The sequence below is a fragment of the Anabas testudineus genome, chromosome 6, assembly GCF_900324465.2.
Source record: "Anabas testudineus chromosome 6, fAnaTes1.2, whole genome shotgun sequence".
Classification (NCBI taxonomy): Eukaryota; Metazoa; Chordata; class Actinopteri; order Anabantiformes; family Anabantidae; genus Anabas; species Anabas testudineus.
In genome coordinates this window covers 15,845,142-15,862,696 of record NC_046615.1, presented here as the reverse complement: position 1 = coordinate 15,862,696, position 17,555 = coordinate 15,845,142, and the positions used below count along the sequence as shown (strand labels likewise).

The 17,555-nt window shown below is 38.0% G+C and overlaps 2 protein-coding genes across 2 annotated transcripts; both read right to left on the bottom strand.

The window, feature by feature from the left end:
• Positions 1-453: 453 nt before the first annotated feature.
• On the bottom strand, positions 454-10,928 carry LOC113166472 (AT-rich interactive domain-containing protein 3A-like). Its single transcript, XM_026366611.1, has 9 exons — positions 10,627-10,928; positions 9,342-9,965; positions 5,594-5,665; positions 5,408-5,480; positions 4,377-4,560; positions 3,841-4,091; positions 2,139-2,423; positions 1,965-2,054; positions 454-1,658 (listed from the first exon to the last, which is right to left on the bottom strand). The coding sequence occupies exons 1-9, from the start codon at positions 10,648-10,650 to the stop codon at positions 1,522-1,524; spliced, it is 1,740 nt and encodes a 579-aa protein (XP_026222396.1). The 5' UTR covers positions 10,651-10,928; the 3' UTR covers positions 454-1,521.
• A 1,840-nt stretch (positions 10,929-12,768) lies between these two features.
• LOC113166428 (cytochrome c oxidase subunit 5A, mitochondrial-like) lies at positions 12,769-16,014 on the bottom strand. The gene is made up of 5 exons (XM_026366555.1): positions 15,862-16,014; positions 14,869-14,985; positions 13,479-13,600; positions 13,261-13,378; positions 12,769-13,169 (listed from the first exon to the last, which is right to left on the bottom strand). Exons 1-4 carry the CDS (start codon positions 15,932-15,934, stop codon positions 13,265-13,267), a joined length of 426 nt encoding a protein of 141 aa, XP_026222340.1. The 5' UTR covers positions 15,935-16,014; the 3' UTR covers positions 12,769-13,169; positions 13,261-13,264.
• Between the last annotated feature and the right edge of the window lie 1,541 nt (positions 16,015-17,555).

Sequence of the window (17,555 nt, the reverse complement as noted above, 5' to 3'; positions counted from 1 at the left end):
ATAGAGGAGGAATGCTACCCCCATCTGGACACTCAATTAACTATATTTGTCTTGTAAAAATTAAAATTAAAAATTTGCGTATACTGCTTTACATTATTATTAGCAGGTCAAATTGGATTGTTGGGTTTTCTATGTAATTTTTCTATACATATAATTCTTTTCTGGAGGGTCTTAAACCTTGTATTGTAAAGTGCCTTGAGATGACTTCTATTGTGATTTGGCGCTATGCAAATAAAATGCAATTGAACTGAATTGGAAGGTGCAATATTGTACTGTAGCAGTAGCATGAAATGACAGTCAGTTTTAAGTACTGCATTAAACGTATGCAGGACATAACGTTGTCAATGTTTTGTCAAATCCTAGATACATTTGAGAATGGCTTTGAATGTCAAATGTGGCCTGTACAAAGTCTGTTTGATGCAGGTTAAAAACTCCAACGGGAAACACACAACGCACACAAGACTGTTTTATTTCTCTTAGCCACATGCCCAAGAAATACATTATTCTAAGACCCAAACAGAGTTTAACATCGACCTTGATTTCTTTTACAGTCAAGTTCACAGTGATGATTGTTTACAATGATAAGTCTCCCTGATTGTCCACATATAGTATATTTCAGCCGATGCTGCATTAGGTTTTTGCATATTTATCTAGAAGAGTGAGGTAGCACAGTTTCAGTCTTCTCTTGTCAGAAGCATAAGGTCACTAACGTTACATTCTCTGCGTTTATACAAAGACAACACAGCAATATATTGTGAGATATATTATAACAGTGATGGGTCCAGAAGATATTCCTGAGTTTAGAAGACGTTCCCAAGAAACCTACTAACATGGGAAGTCCCTCGAGGTAAATGTTGCTCCCAGCAGAAAGCTTGTTTCTCACATTTTGCTTTTGATTCACAGCTGACATAAGATAAATGTTTCTCAATTTTAAGGCCATGCCAAATGATTAAATAAAAAAAGATGAAATAAAAACACAATACAAAACACAAAAAAACAAAAACATGAACCACCCTGGAATTCAAGTTCATTTGAGACTGTTCAGACCGTTTCTGTAGAAAATGATGGTCTCCCTGAAAGCTGCAACGAAAAGTTAACTATGAGCCTCATTTTACCATCATGTATACAAAATGGCTTCAGCAAAAAAGGCAACTAGATAACTGTTAAGACAATATAAATGTAGTTGACATCACTTAGCATCGGTTCTCAAGATACTTCTGAATAAACCTTGTAAATCCATTTAAATATGAATGTAACTACATTTAAAAAACAGGCACTGGGGCAAACAGATTTGAATCTGAGCTATACTTGGTTTAAAAAAAAAAAAGAAGATTCATTTAAAGCATATTCCACAGTCAAATTAACAGAAATAACAACACTAAAAACAAAAAACAAATTGCATCATGGATTGCAGCTGACTTTCCTTGGAGTTCATATAGTTCTTGTCTGACATTAGTTAGAGGTGTAAATTGTGTAATTTGTAATGGTTTTCCACAGAACAGATGGGAATGGAGGTGAGCATCAGTTTGGTCCCTTTGAAGAGGTGGAAGATGAAGAGGAGGGACTGTGTGAAGAGAGGGCACTGAAGCCACTCGTCCCTGCCATGGTTATGTTCTGTGACACCACAGGAGCCGCTGACTTCTGGGCAAACAGAGTACCTACAGAGCAGCAATTGGAGAAAACATCTGAATTTAAAACTATGGATTTGAAAAAGCATGCGTTCTGAGTTTATACTGTCATATTGTACGTCTCTTTAAATAAAATTCTCTGTGTAGTAGTAGTAATAATAATAATAATAATAATAATAATAATAATAATAATAATAATAATAATAATAATAATAATAATAATAATAATAAAGCTGTATGATTTAGTGCCAGTTTTTACAATACAAGAGTACTGTTTTTACAGTACACAGTTTGACATCTCGGGTATGTGCATATACATACTGTACACCTACTTACCTGAGTAAATGGTGCCATTGATCACCACAGACACACTGATACTGGCTGTTCCATTTGTAGAGATATTTAGAGACAAATCCTGTTTGTTTTCTGGGGGAAAACAATGAAAAACTACAGTTAATGAACTTTCTCATCAACATATTTGATAACATGTGTGATGTCAAAGCAGCTCACCATGTCCATTGTTAAGTTTGAGGTTCATGGGGTTAAACTGAGAGGCCATGGCCAGGAGGTTTTGTTGGAGAGCCTGCTGCATGAGCCGCTGCTGCTCCTCCGCCAGCCGCATCATTTTCTTTTCTGGACCCTCAGCTGCAGCTCCTCCTGCTCCTCGCTCTAGTCTCTCTTTGAGATGCTCTAATGTGGCCGCTTGTGCCAGCTGCTGCTGCTGCTGCTGCTGCTGCTGCCCCAGTGCCAGAGTCATGGGCAGCCGGCTGGGTATCACAGGAGTTCCAGTCTCATCTGATTGGAAAAAACACAAGTGAAAATCATTTAAAAACGTGTTAGAAGAAAAAAACATTTCATTGAAGTTAGAAAATGTGTGTGATGATTTAAACCACTAGAGGTCACAAGTGTCCTACATGTAATTTAACAGACTGGTATAAAGGGTTCTCTTCATTTCCATGTCTCACTTTGGGATACAGGCTCTAGAGGTTTAGTGATATGCACGTCATCTCTTAAGGCTGACATTTGCACTCAGTGCATCCTCTTTTTATGCAGTTTCTCCCCGACAACCTTGGGGTGACCATGAAGCCTAATCCAAAGGTGGTCGCAATCTATGTCGACCAGTAGACCTGGCAGCTTTTCAGCCACCACCTGACCTCTCTATAGAGCATCAGTCGCCGCATATGCTGTGGCCAGTTGTTTGTATTCTTGTAGAGGAGGCAAAGCATCTTTGCTCGTCTTTTTCACTGGATAACAGATAGAGCACAGTTCTACTTCAGTTCAGACCTCCAGGCTTAATTTTGGGCTTAGTCTTCCATAACAGAAGCTCAACCTCTTACATGCCATATGCACAAAACATCCTAGGTCCAAAGAGCTATTAAGATATTTGCAAACTGGTGAAATACAACAACGCAACTATGATCATTTGTTTCTGTGACATTATTGCATCAACAGAGTGATCACACAAATTATTTGCACTTTTCAGTGTTTCCTAATGTGACAACGTTCATTTCATTTCCATTTGACTACTTCTAAAGTATGCATTATAATATAGTTAATTATTACATAAAACTATTAATTTTACACCATTTCTTAATGTGGGATTAAGCAGATTAATAATTTATACAGTATAGAGTTACTCCTGTGTTTTAATTGCAGAGTCAGCAAGCGGGTTAATAATTGTTGAATGTACCTCAGTCATAGTGGCTAACTAACATGCCCACATGTACCGTTTCACCTCCACAGCACTACGAAATATGTTTTGCTCACAGCATCTATACCAATGCGTTTGTGAATATAGCCTCTGGTCATCACCCCTCTCATTTGCAGGGTTTTATAAGTTAGATGGAACTTCCTAAAGCCTTGTGTTTATTATTATTATTATACACATTCATGGACCTCCATATCCCATAGGGAGACTATGAACTAAAAGAGAACTTTAGAATACTTTTATAAGCTCAGTTTTCTGAGTACTATGAGTGGGTAAAGAAGTGAGAAGAGGTGCTAATAAAACTTAGTTGTATCTATTTACTATAAAAGGTGGAGGGCCCTGATGTAGACCTCATGACTGTGCCATAGTGTTGTAAGTGAGTAAGAGTATCATATAGACTACTGCTACTCAAAGACACAGACTATCCTTAATCATAATCTTAAAAATCTAATCAGGGATAGTGGTTTTATTACAAATATAACAGCACACAAAGTAACCCCGTACCTGTGTTTCTCTTTAGATTTGAACTAGGAGATTTATTCAGGCCATTATGTCCGTTCGGGTTGGTCTGCACTGTTGGAGAAGAGAGGAGGGGGTGTGGAGCGGAGCTCGGGGATGGAGAGTAGCGGTACAGGCTGTTGGTGTAGCTGGGACGTCGACCTTCTCTGCGGTTACTGTCGATGGCAGCCTGCAACTCAACGGGAGAACTCAGCCCTTTCTTCTCACACTCAAATGGGTACAGGTACTTCATATACCTATAAGGAAAAGTTTCATTTGAGTGCATTACAAATTGGAAGCATTAAATCTTTTATTTTAAGACAGATTTACAAACTTGCTCAAGTATAAAAAAATTATCATTTATTTAAATTGAGAACAACAATTTCATATTTCACAGGTTTAAAAAATGCATTAGTGTTTTATGATGCATGTCGGTTTGAATACTAGTTACATTATCTATTACTCTACGTCTTCGTATTGGAGCTCCTAACATTTATCTGTTTATGCTACAGCTTTCAGAGTTTTTCCTGTGAGACACCTACTGTGTGCGCAGGGTAAAGGCTGCACTGGTGATGGAAGTGGGAAGGTTGAGACCTTTGGTGATTTCCCTCCAGATCTTCTTGTTAATAACCTCCACCAAGCCTCCTTTCTCTGTCACAAGCTTATAAAGCTTGTACAGGTCCAGTACCTGCTTTGCCATGATGGGGATGCGGTTCACTGGAGTTCCTGAATAAACAGCACAACAAATGTAAGGAGACATAGGCACAAAACATGTTTTTTTTACTGTGTTGATTTTAGCACCGGGGGAGGGGTGATTTTAAAATGGGAAGTGCAGGACAATCACTGGATTGACAGCTAACCTATCCAATCCTGATTTAGAGGAAAGCTAATAAATGAAGGAGGCTGAAAAGGCTCAATTGCATTTTGGCTAAATTGCAGAGTTGTGTCCTGAGGGATTTACTTTTGTTTGACTGAGATTTTTTTTCACTTCATATCTTAAACAACTATCAAACTGAAGATGTCAACAAAAGTATACTATAAAAGATTTACTCGCATTTCTGTAGGTAAATGGACCTAACGTTTGAAACATTTGCCGTTTTTAAAAACAGTTCTACATTCTGGTTAAAAACAACATGTGTTTACTTGATATGACTAGTAAAAACTGCACTTCACTTGAAACTACAACCCTATTAGAAAAAACCTTGTTGACACATAATTACATATAATTTAATTTTTTTAACATAGTTATTTCTCTTACTTTAGACAAAACATGGGTTTATGAGATTTGCACATTATTGCTTTCTGTTTTTATATTGATTTTACACAGCATGTAAAAGTTTTTTGGAATTAGCATTGTAATGTACAGTAAATTAATGAGATACTATAGTTAAAGTAAAAAAATATAAATGCATGACAATTAACAAAAGGAACAACTCGTTCAACTCGGCAAAAATGTACTACTGTGTTTTGTGCTCAAGTGTGTTGTTGCATTCACATGCAGTGAAATTTGAATGTCAGGTACAGCACAAGCCAAGAAATTCATAGTTTCTCAAGGTCATAATCAGAATCTCACCTCGTTTTTGCATGAATACAAATAGTTCATCGAGAAACTCCTTCCGTTGTGGATCATTATCGAGTTCATAAAGCTGTAAATTAAAAAAAAAAAACAACAACAACAACATCAGCAACAAACAAGTCAACTGTTAACCTGCAATGATTTCAGCCACTTTGTTTATATACATCAAACAAATCTAGTGACCTTGGCAAAGTCCCTGGATGGTTCTCCTTTTACTTTTCCACCGTCATTCTCCTCAGCCCAGATGGAACTTCTCTGTAAATACACCCACAGACAGAAACATCAGTGTGTCCTCCAGATTGTCCTATGTCTGCTTTATATCATGACATTAATGAGGGCAGTAGGACAAAGGTAACGGCATGTTTGAAACTTTATTTCCCACAGATAATATTTTTTTAAATATATTGAACACCTTCTGTGTGATACTGCACAGTTTTATTATGACGTTTAATAAAAGAGTTTAATAAAAATGTTGTGTCCTCAGTGAATTACCATTTCTCCTTAAAGCATCTCCCTATTTATCACATTTTACTTAACGACTCGGGACCTCCCACCTCCTGTGTGAAAACCTCCTCCTTTCCCAGCACTGAAACCATTATGAGACCATCCTGCTGCAAACAGCTGCTCACTGAAAGCATCCGTTTGTACTGTTGTGTTACATTTACATTAATGTATATCCCTCACAGGGAAAGTCCATTTTCACCCGGCCGCAGCAAAAGAGGGGGCTGCTCACTGCTCATTTAGTAGTTAATGTGACATTATTCCTCCATTACCACCTCCCACCAACTATGATGTTGAGGCTACTGTTCCAGTAACGTGAATGAACTGACAGTATGAAACTCAAACTTAATTGGTAGAAAATGATGATAAGAACCATCTGTCATTATTATTACATTAAGTAATAATTAGTATCCCCTTTATCTTTATTAAAAATTCCATTACAGTTACTGTTTGTGTTACATGTTTGGTTTCTGCATAGATAGATATTACCGGCTGCTCTCAGCGAGCTTGAGCGGCTTCATATGCCCGGTTATGCTCTTGTTTTATATTAAAACAAGGAAGGAGTATTTTAGACAACAAAACATGTTTTTGCTTACTTTGCTTCAATTATCGTGCATGCGATTAATCAAAATAGTGGACTGTTTTTGTCTTTCCACATAATTTCACTTAATATTGTGTATCATTTTGTAGATTATCCCACTCCGTAAAACGTGAAATTATGATCTTATAAGGGCTCTCCTCTCAGTGTGTCTCTGCTTACAGTGGTTGAAACCGGACATTTTAATTAATTACTTTTAATTAACCTTTTAATTTAACTATTTATCCTTTAATTTGTACTACATGCGATTACCATTTATTTACTGGTGAAGCTTCTCTGCTTGTTGCTACCTCTCACATATCAAATTGCACCTTTATCAATATTAAAATGTATTTTTTTACTCAAAGTTACTAATTAATCAAAGATCTTTCCACATACCAATAACAGTGTTTGGTTGGTTAGTTAATAAATCCTGTTTTCTCTTGAAAATTATTTGTATTCTTCTGTTTTTTAGCTGTTAAACAGTGTAAGTGTATGTATCCACTTCACATGCAGAACTCTGCTCCTGTGGTGGCAAAGCTGTTGACACATCTAATAGCTTCAGCTTAGAATTTCTAATAAAGGATTTCTACCCCCAGCAGAAAGCCTATTGACGTGACACTAGATAAACATCCCAGTCTTTTCACCATCACATGGAAATAAAACCCTTCCCCCGCTTATTGATGACTGAGTGAGACCTACTGTGGATCTATTAACAAAGAGCTTTCAGTTAATTGCTCACAGAGCTTTCACACATCCAGCCCTGGGAATCCTGATAGTATTCAGCTTTAGGTCAGGAAAAGGTTTCTTTTGTTTTGTTAAAAAAAGGCCTAGTATTTATTGGGCTTTTAGATTTGCAGGTGAATGCTTATTGCTATAAAATAGCAGTTGTATGAAAGAAAAAAATCTTGAAATGTTTTACTAAAATACTCACGTATACTAACCAGAAACTAGCTGTTATAAATTCCTTAATTAAAATATTCAGATGCTCCAGCAGAGCAACAGTGAAAACCTACACCTCAAAAAATGTCAGTGTAGCCACAGGAGTGACCCGATTTTCAATCCAAATCAAATTATTGGGCCTTTAGTCACCCTGACAAGTCAAGATCATTTATCTGGGCCCTTGCTGTGCTGAGGCCCGGGACTGAGAGTCAACACAGGCTCTCTGTCTCCACCCATGCCACATTTAAGTGAGACGGACAGTGAGCGAACAACGGCTGTGAGAGGCTTGTGCAGCATGTCCACCACTGAATACAGATGTTTGGTGTGTGACAAAGGAGCCGGAAAGGGGCGTTCAAGAGTAAAACATCACATCTGCTCTAAATAAGCACCCATTATCTCACAACAGACAAAATTAATACGATTTGTAGTAGAATGAAGTTATTTGCAAACTTAAAAATGCAACACAAAATACAGCTGCATTTAAGTCTAACTTTGTTAAACGCATTCAAATGAAACCACGAGAGCATCAAATGTTAATTTCACTAATATGTTTGCAAAAGCATCAACTGGTATTTGTTCAGATGGTAAATTACAGGAACGTTCATTACCCTCTGTATGCTGGGAGGTGACTTCCGTGGCTACAAATTAAAGTCCTGTAACTCGTTAATGTGCTTTAATCAATGTTGTTTCAAAAATGTTTAATTCATGACAGATTCAGATGTGTGCTAGGCCGGGAAAAAGAAACACTCTCACTATAGCAGTATTGATTATTTGGAGCTCAATTAAGCGGCCATTTAGCGTTGCCAAGCAACAGCTAAATTATGCAAAGATGTCCACTGAGCTATGGCTGCGTCAGCAGTTCGTTTTCAGGCCTTGTGGAGGTTTTGAAAAAAGGATATCTAACTTTTTAATGATGACTAATCTTACATTTCTAAACACTTACATATACTAGGTATTAAAAAGGACGAGGAACGCACAAGAGATAGGAAATATCTGCAAATAACTATCAAGAGGTGTGTAAAAAATCCTGATAACAGTACTGAACGGCCATTCTGCTCCACTGGAACTACAGTAAGTAAACTTTATGGGTCACTGCTTGCTGGTATGCTGTGAGGCACTAGGTTCCCCTGTGTCCACAGGCCTCATTAATCATAATGTATTGTATTGAAGTGGGGCCTTTTCAAGGGAAACATACACACACGAGAACCAATCAAATCAGCCCACATAAAGAAGTAAAAAATCCATGAGGAGGCCCTCTGTTTCCTGTAAGCAGTTAAACACACAAAAACAGACTCGTAAATACTAGCTAGGGATCTCATCTATAATACAATCTGACTGACACAATGAGGAAAATCTCTTGCGCCCTAGCCTGCATTTCCTAACAGTAGTTAATCCTTGAAGCCAACCTTGTCAACAAATACATGCTTGAGGCTATTTCGTTAATCATCGGCGCTCATTTTCACTCCATCTTTGTCAGGCCTAAACCAGCTGCTTTGAACAGTCAGGACTGGACCACGGCCAACACCAATTAGCTCAGCCGGTGGCGAGAACGGGCTTTCCAAAGTGTGAGACATGAGATAAAGTATGGCAGAAGGAGAGACCCTTGGCCCGGGCAGTGATCAAACAGTATAAGCTTGCCAAAGGGACAAACTCCTTCCTCCACACGTGAGAAAACAGGAGGCAGACACATAAACACAAATTAAAAAGGAGGGTCACAGATGTTCATTTGCATTTTCTCTGTGTGAAGACATTTGCCTCTGGCTACTTCAAGATGGAGCTCCAATCACCATAATATTGTATTTACACTTAGTGGACGCATAATAGATTTAGTGGGTCTGTAATTTTTGGTAGAAACATTTGAAAATTCACTCTGAGATGTTAAATCACACAGCAATGGTGAGGATAACTTACTTGTTTAAACGGCTCATCACAGCCCCAGTCAGAGAAGCCGTTGGGTGACGTGAAGGTTTGTTGACCTGCAGGAGACAGCAGGTCTTTCTCCTCATGCTCCTGTTTTATCTCTGAGGGTGGAGAATCGGACATTTGCCTCATACCAGTCGTCCGAGACATGGAATAAGGAGGGAAGGGGAAACCTGGAACCTGCTGGAGTCGAGGCTTCTTTGCCTGCTGATGAAGCCCATTCTCCTCCTCGTCCTCGTCCTCCTCTTCATCTTCCTCCATCTCATCATTCTCCACCATCTCCTGCTCGTCCTCATCTGAGTCCTCATCTTCTGCATCTGGATTTGTTCTGCTGAGGTGGTTGTTCAGAGCCTTTTGGACTGAATCATACGTCTGTCCATCTGCTTTGCCAAATAGTGCTGAGTCTATCTTGGTGCCAGCGGCTCTCGCTGCAGCTGCAGCAGCAGCGTGTTGAGCAAACAGGAGCTGGGCTTGAAGGAGATGTTTCTCTTGCAGGTTCATCTCCGCCTTGGCTTCCTGCTGTCTCTGCAGCTGCTCCATCACCGCCTCCAGCTTCACCCCAGCAGGATTGAACTGAGGACACCCAGCTGATAAGCCCTGCTCAGATATGCTTGACTACAGGCGAAATAATAATGATAATATTAATAATTAATAAGATTTACCAGCTTTAATGTTCAGTTAGGTGGTTGTGGCTGTGGTTTTTATGGTTGTGGTGAATTATATAAAGTTAGAATTAGTTAGAATTAAATAATACAAGGTATTTTGTCTGAATAAAGTTAGAAAAGGTTGTACGTTTTAGATTCAAACAAACATTCAAGTTGAAGTTAAACATTTTTAAAGAGGCTGTGTCGACCTAAAAAAAACATTTTAATGGTGAATCAAAGTGAAACAAAGGTTGATGGTTTGAGATAATTATTAACAGAAAATGAGTTAATTTCGTTCAGAATACGTTTGTAGCAGGACTTCTATGTTTCATGTAGGATGTTCAGTGTCCTCGGTGTGAAAAGCTGCCTGAACATAAAAGGACTTGCTTCACACACCGACTCTCAGTTGTTACAAAGGGGAAAAATAAACTTTATTTCAAAGTGCGGACACATGGAAATAGAAAGAAATGTTACTGAAGTCTGCACCAACTTCAACAGAGAGCGCACGAATATCCCCAAAACTTCACCATCAAAGTGCAAATGTTCCCAACACTGTCCAGATTAATCGTCATTCGCTTTGTTACTGTAACAAACACGAGTAGAATCGTTACCGAACAGTCGTCGACACTCACCGTTTGTGCCTTGGAGTAATCCATCACCGCCACCAGCTCTTTTCTAGTTTATCGTCTTTCCTCCGACAGACACAAATCGCATCGCATAAGCAGCTTCTTTTAAAACAGGTAGAGAAAAAAAAATCTTCTGATCAAATGCGATTTAAAAGGCCCTGTGGTGTGGAGGTCGGAGTTACCGAGGCTGGAGGAGGGGTGAAATGCTCTTTACCTCCCTGGTCACTGCGCATGGAAACTCAAACATGTTTGATTGTCGCGTTGTGTGGCCCACACCCCAACTTAGATGAATGAAAGCACCGCCCCGTGCGTAAAGCGCGTAAAGTGGGACGAAAGACGAAACCGCTGCTGGCACCGCGCACATCTGAGTGAATACACAAAAAGCCAGGTTTTAGTCTGCTGCTTGGTTCACTTTGAAACCTCTGACCTCTACACCCACAGCATACCGTATTTAGTTTCTGCCGTTAAACCGGCTGCATTTCACAGCAGAAACACGGATGGGAATTCATTCTACTTCTAGTCCACAGAGTGTTAGTCAATCCCATTTTAGTTCCTTTGTTTTAAAATAAATTGGAAAAAACGTGTCCACACACATTTTAAAAGGCCTGGAGCTGATTAGGAACTAATCAGCGAACTCCCCTCAGGTTTCAACATTTATTTCTAAACTGGAGGTGGCACCACAGGGACATGTTGAGGTTTTCTGAGCAGGGGAATTTAGTAACATCACCTTTCTATAGCAAATGATGCTGCTGATATAGTCAATGATCAGTCATTGGATTTGTTTAAACATAGGATGTTGTTGATTAATTAAGTTTCAAAATGCTTCACAGGACAAAGCAGTATTTAGGGCTCAGTAAGTACAGAATCTTATTGGTTGATCTCAGTTATTATTCTTAGCTATCTAAAGTTCTCTAAAAGTACTGTATTACAAATTACTCTTCAGCCTAATTAGAATAAAACATTTGCCTACTTTTGGCTCAGTGATGCCCTTGCGTGTTCCCCAGAGTTTTGATGAACAACAGAAAATACTGGCAAGGGATGCTGTAAAACAGAGCTGATGTAGCTTACGCAACTTAGGTTTTTGTTAAAACAATCTGATGTTTTTTTGATATTTTGAAATGATGCAATCAAAACTTGAACGTCTGTTGACCTAATCTTCCAGTACACTTCAGATTGGCAGGTACAGTTCGGTTGGACATCTACAGACACTCTAAATAGACATGAATGTCAAGCCAATACTGGGCTTTCGATTATTTAATGTTTTCTGAGGTAAGATGATTGTACAACATGCATCTTTAATACAAGAAGAAAAAAGTTCATGGTCCAAAATTGACACCTTAAAGCTTTACTTAAGTTTGGAGCTGACCATGTACACAAAGAAAGAAAAACAGAAAGAGCTGAGTTGTTTTACCACAAAGACCAGAGGTATGTTCGGTCAAGTAAAGGTGAGAGATACAACTTGAAGAACAGTTGTGTGGTGGTACCATCATGTTCTGAGACTGTTTTGTTGCCAGTGAAGCTGGTGGATCACAAAGTCAATAAAATAATGGAGGATTATCTCAGACATCTTCAGCAAAACCAGAAACCACCAGATCAATAAGTTAAACTTGGACACATCTGGTTGTTTCCACAGGACAATGACCCCAAACACACATCAAAGATGGATATAGAATAGATTAAGATAAATTACTTTTTTGGAATCACCATTCACAAGTCATGACATCAGCCCTTTGAAACATTTGTGGACTGTGCTTGAAGTCATGTCCATGCCAGAAAACCTACAAAATTAATTGAATGTCACCAATTCTGACTAGGTTAGAGGTCAAATATGCAAAGAGATTTCAGTCCAAAGTTCAAAGGCCATCAAAGGCATTCAACAAAGCAACACATTCAACTGAATATAAAGAATGCTGTGTCTTTTTGACCATATGTTGTTTTTAGATAACTTAAAATGTATTAAAGATGAAATTCATGTCTATGAACGATGAGTATATGTAAACTAATAACTGCATCTAGAACATGGAAAATGTATCAGAATGTTATATGTAGGCACTCTAAATACTCCCAAGTTAGCATGAACTACACAGATATCCTTTTCTGCTTGTGCACTATTTCAGTTAAGTTATGTGTTAACATAACATCACAACATTTGACATTTGAACAAGTTTATTTCACCAGCATGTATATCTTCCCTGAACAGATGAAATATAGATTGAATACAGAAGAATGATTTTTACATTCATGTGAAAACGCTGCTCCCTGGTGGCAAAACGCGACTCTCAGAAGAATGAGACAACTTGCACCATCAAGTGACGCTCTGCTCTGCTGTTAAAGCAACTTCAAAAATATTGCTTCAATATGTAACCAGGCTGTTTAAAATCTCTCAAAATATGTGACACTCAATAAAGATTCGTTTTCCTTTATTAGGTTCATCAATATTTTACAACAAAAGAACTTAATAAAGGGCAAATTAAATATCACACATATCAGGTGAGGCAAACATGTAAGTACAATGATTCTGCGTCCTGGGGTTATTCACTATCAGATACCTGGGGGAAAGGGAAATGTCTGTAAGACTGCCATCTAGTGACAAACATGAAGGAGTGAAGAACACATGGTGATCAGACTTTTTATACCTACTTATTTACACTTTGTCAATGCCAAGATCTTCAGGTGTGGAGATGCCAAGTTCATCTAATGTTGGCCGTAGCTCCTGGATCACGTACGGGTAGATGTCTTTATGAGGACCGGCTTTCTCCTGAGAAATAACCAATGGCAAAACTCGATTAGTATCATAAGATACTGGTTATCAACCTTCCTGGATTATTATCCACTGCAGAAGCTGCCTTTTCTCTCACCTTTACAGCTTCCAAAATTCGGATAGCGCTGGCCAAGTCGTTTAACCTTCGACAGGCTCTCAGTGCTGCCTCAAGAATCTTTGGCTCAGGTACCAGATCGTAACCAATCAACGTGTTCATCCCTGAAATATTTAATTAGTAAAAAAAAAAAAAAGAAGAACAGAGACAGAAAGTTTTATGAGCCACACTTTATCTGCTGCATAAAAGGATATGACTGTTGGTGGTTTATATTTCTCCTACATGGATACATCCCATTATAAGGTGTGTTTGAGGTGTATGTGTCGTGTCAAAGTCTGACATACTGTATTTTATCCCTTGTACCACTGACGATCTTAAATCAGCCCACTTACTGGGACCCCCTATGCGTACCACTCTATCACACTGAAGACAGGCACTGTGTTTATTTTGAACTGATCTAAAACACATAATCCTGGAGCTAAAGATACTCAGGTGCACAGAAAATATGTAATTAGTCCTGCTGAACTAAGGCTGACTTAAAGAAAAAAAACTGTGTACAACATCAATGTGAAAAACAACTTCCTGTTTACACTGTAATGTAACCACAAGGATTTCCTGCTAAGCCATTTCCTTGAACTATTGCTTTTATAATTTCTCACCTGATAACAATTCTTTCCCTTTTTGTCCTGCAATTCAAAAATATCCAGTATTGTGCTTTTTCTCTCCTAGTGGCTATTTATGTAGCAAATAAGCTGAAATATGATCCAGGAAGTCAAGTCTGGGTGACGGGTAATGTGTTACTAGTTATCAGATGTGAAAGAAAAAAAAATCATGGTGTCAATCATCTGGTCTTTTGTTGTCACTAGAAATAATCTCTAAAAATAAGCACTGCAATTACAAAATAATTACCAGAAATGTAGGCTTGATAAAATTCAGTGCAGTGCTGCATAACACTGAGGGGAAATTAAGCAAAAGTATTTTTCTTTTCCACTGGATGAATCTGCAGTGTTATTATTGGAGCCCTTTAAATTGGCACTGTTGCCTCAACAGAGCCATCCTTTTCTAATGAATGAGGGACAGGGCTTTCCATACATAGTGCTGTATTCTGTCTGACTGTAGTCTTTATTTATCAGAATTCATAAACTCAACTATACAGTAGCTAGGTATCAAATCTCAATAGCTCTTGGTTATCAAAGCATTATACTTGCTCAGATTGATGAAAAAACAGACATTTTTAGAAAACAATGAGCACATTTCATACATAAATCGTGCAAATCCAATGTTATCATAAAGTCAATTAACATCAAATGTTCTCTCTAATACAGTTGTGTTTTAACTAGTAAAAACAACTTCCTATTGTACATTCTGCAGTAACACTACATATTCAGTCTTAATATGTGATTTCTTAAAAGCTTCAGTAATTCTCTTTTACCTTTTCTCAGCTCCCATGCATCAATGTCTGGCTTGTTGAAATAAGTGACCCAACGGGCATCAAACTCCTCATCCGTCTCTTGTTTCCCATGTGAGTACCATCTTGAGGCCAAAACAGCTGCACACAAAAGCACAATGTTAGGTTATTCAATAAAATAATGAATCATATCAGAGGCATCTAGAGTCAGGTAATACTGTAGAGCACATAGAGTCCAGAATATCTACCCGTGTGGGGAAAAAGGACACAAACTGTCTGGTAATGTAATATAGCTGAATCATTGCCAACATCCTGATTTGGCAAACCTGCTGCACCGGGCTGAGCAAACACTGACAAACAGGAAATTTCTTTTTAGACAATGGTGCTTACCATTTATTAAACCATGGAGGTCAGATAATGCACATCTATTATTGAACGATCGCTGTACATTTTCCTGTTTTCATTCATTTCCCTGATAAATGGCGATGTGGAAATAAAACATAGAAGACATGAGAACAATGTGTGTATCCGCCCAATTGCTGCTGCGTCCAGCAAAAAAGCAACAACATTTAACATTAATCTAGTTGCAGGTATGAGTACAGCTGTTCGAGGTTGTGAACTAACCTAGTTAGCATGTTAGCTAGAAGCCTCACCAGTAGCTACAATCACAGGGCCCGAGTCTGAGCCTTTACAACTGGGTCATGGCAAGGACACAGAAGCCACCAAGAGGATCACCGGGACAATGTCAGAGCAGCTTACACTGATTTTACATGACTAATGGTGATGTTAAACTGAAGTCTACATAATTAGGCTAAAACATGAACACTCTGACACTGCGCCATGTATTAAAAGTGATAATTATTGGCTAAGCTAATGCCAGTTAGCTAGCGTAGCACTGCGGTCACCGCAATGTGCCGACAGCCACGCTTTTTTTCAGCTACAACTTCGGCCTTACAGTTTCGTAATACACCAAATTACAAAACAACATTCATATGTGATAGCAGAATGACAAAATACCTTGGCACCGTGGTTGCGTACGGGTTAAACCCCGGACACCGGAGACAGAAAGTCGGACGGCGGCTCTGAACATGATGAGCGGCAGCTAGCTCCTCGAACCGGTGAGGTCTGGCAGGAGGAAGCTAATGCTAACTTAGCCGGTCACGTACTCGATCCCCTGCTGCGCATGTGCAGACTGCAGCTCATGCTGGTGTTGACTTGAATAGAAAATGAACACTAGACGTGAACGTGACTACAGTTTTCAGATTTGACAAGACAGTCCATAATGGAAAATGGTTAGAAAATCTGTTATTGTTGTTGAAAGGTTCAGTATTTGTGAGATAAAGAGGTCAGTGTACAAGTAGGACACAAGCCCAGGACATATGTTAAAGAGCAAGTACAACATTAGTTACAAAAAAGTTGGGCCACTGTGTAAAATGTACAGAAAGAACAGAATGCAAAGTTTTGCAAATATAATAAACCCATATTTTACTCACAGTACAACATAAAACATATCAAATGTATAAACTGAGAAAATAAACCATTTTAATAAATAAAAAAGAAAAAAAAGAAAGAAATTGAGAGCATCAAAAAAATAAATTTTCCTGTCTGCTTTTGGGTTTGTACTGGCCCCTCTAATTTTTAAAACACAATTTTTATACAGAATGAATGATGAATATATGATAATATTTATGTGTCAAGTGCTCCATAAATACCATTTGTATTGTAATCTAAAATGTTCAGACTTTGTTAAGTGTAATTGATGAACAAATTCAAGAAGATTGCTACTTCCAAACCTAATTTCTGAGAATTTCTGAGAATTGATTAGCTGGTACCAATTAAATTAAATGCAGTTGTTATATGTTCTATTCAGAAATTAAGCATTTGAGAGGTATACACAAGTTAAAAAAATATTTATTTTACCAAACCATGTTGACAGGGAATGTGAATGAAATGGAAAGTCATGTATAAATGACATTTGAAAAGTTTTTGCCTAAACTGTTGGCTCATTGGCCTAAAACTAAGTGAGTGTGAATGTTACTTGTTGTGTTGTATAGTCTGAGATGGATCTAATCTTTCTGATGTTGATAAAAAATCTGCATGCCCTTGAGACAGACGAGATGTGATCAGTAAAGCTCAGCTGATCACCCCCAGGTTTCTAGCAGACTTAGTGGAGACAATCACTGTAGACCCTATGTTGATAGTGATGTTGTGGTGTATTGAAGGTCGGGCTAGAAAGCTTTTGGTTATTGGTGAATAAAAGTTTATTGCACAACTAAAATGTTACCTTGCTTTGCTTTCTCAGGATTACATTAAATGTTGATGTTTAACATATTTTTTCACTGTGCTACATTTCACTCATTGTCTTAAAGGACAGACTGTAACAAAATAAATTAACTGATAGTTTTGGGATATAGGCAGTAATGATCTGGTATATAATGATAATTCAAACCTAATTTTGACAAACAATTCCAGTGAAAAATAACTGTACAACACAGTCTATTTTTTTTTTCTCATAACCACAAAAATAAGCCTTTTCTGATTTATTTTTGCATATGCAGTTTAAGTGAATGAAGACCAGCAATGCAAACTCTTGTTAAAATTTACAAAAACAAATTAATGAGTTTTACATTGTAGAAATACTTTACATGCTACTCAAGTAAGTAAGTACAAATGTTTTAGCTAAAAAAGTAATACTATAAGTAATTACTAAT

Bases quoted from the DNA above. Each gene is read 5' to 3' on its own strand.
- LOC113166428 (XM_026366555.1), bottom strand. From the start codon at position 15,934: ATGTTCAGAGCCGCCGTCCGACTTTCTGTCTCCGGTGTCCGGGGTTTA. The intron at 14,986-15,861 runs GTATTTTGTCAT...TTTTGTGTGCAG, and splicing joins TACGCAACCACGGTGCCAAG to CTGTTTTGGCCTCAAGATGG. The intron at 13,601-14,868 runs GTAAAAGAGAAT...TAAATATTTCAG, and splicing joins TGCATGGGAGCTGAGAAAAG to GGATGAACACGTTGATTGGT.
- LOC113166472 (XM_026366611.1), bottom strand. From the start codon at position 10,650: ATGGATTACTCCAAGGCACAAACG. The intron at 9,966-10,626 runs GTGAGTGTCGAC...TTTCGCCTGTAG, and splicing joins ATTACTCCAAGGCACAAACG to TCAAGCATATCTGAGCAGGG. The intron at 4,561-5,407 runs GTGAGATTCTGA...CTGTTTATTCAG, and splicing joins TGTATTCATGCAAAAACGAG to GAACTCCAGTGAACCGCATC.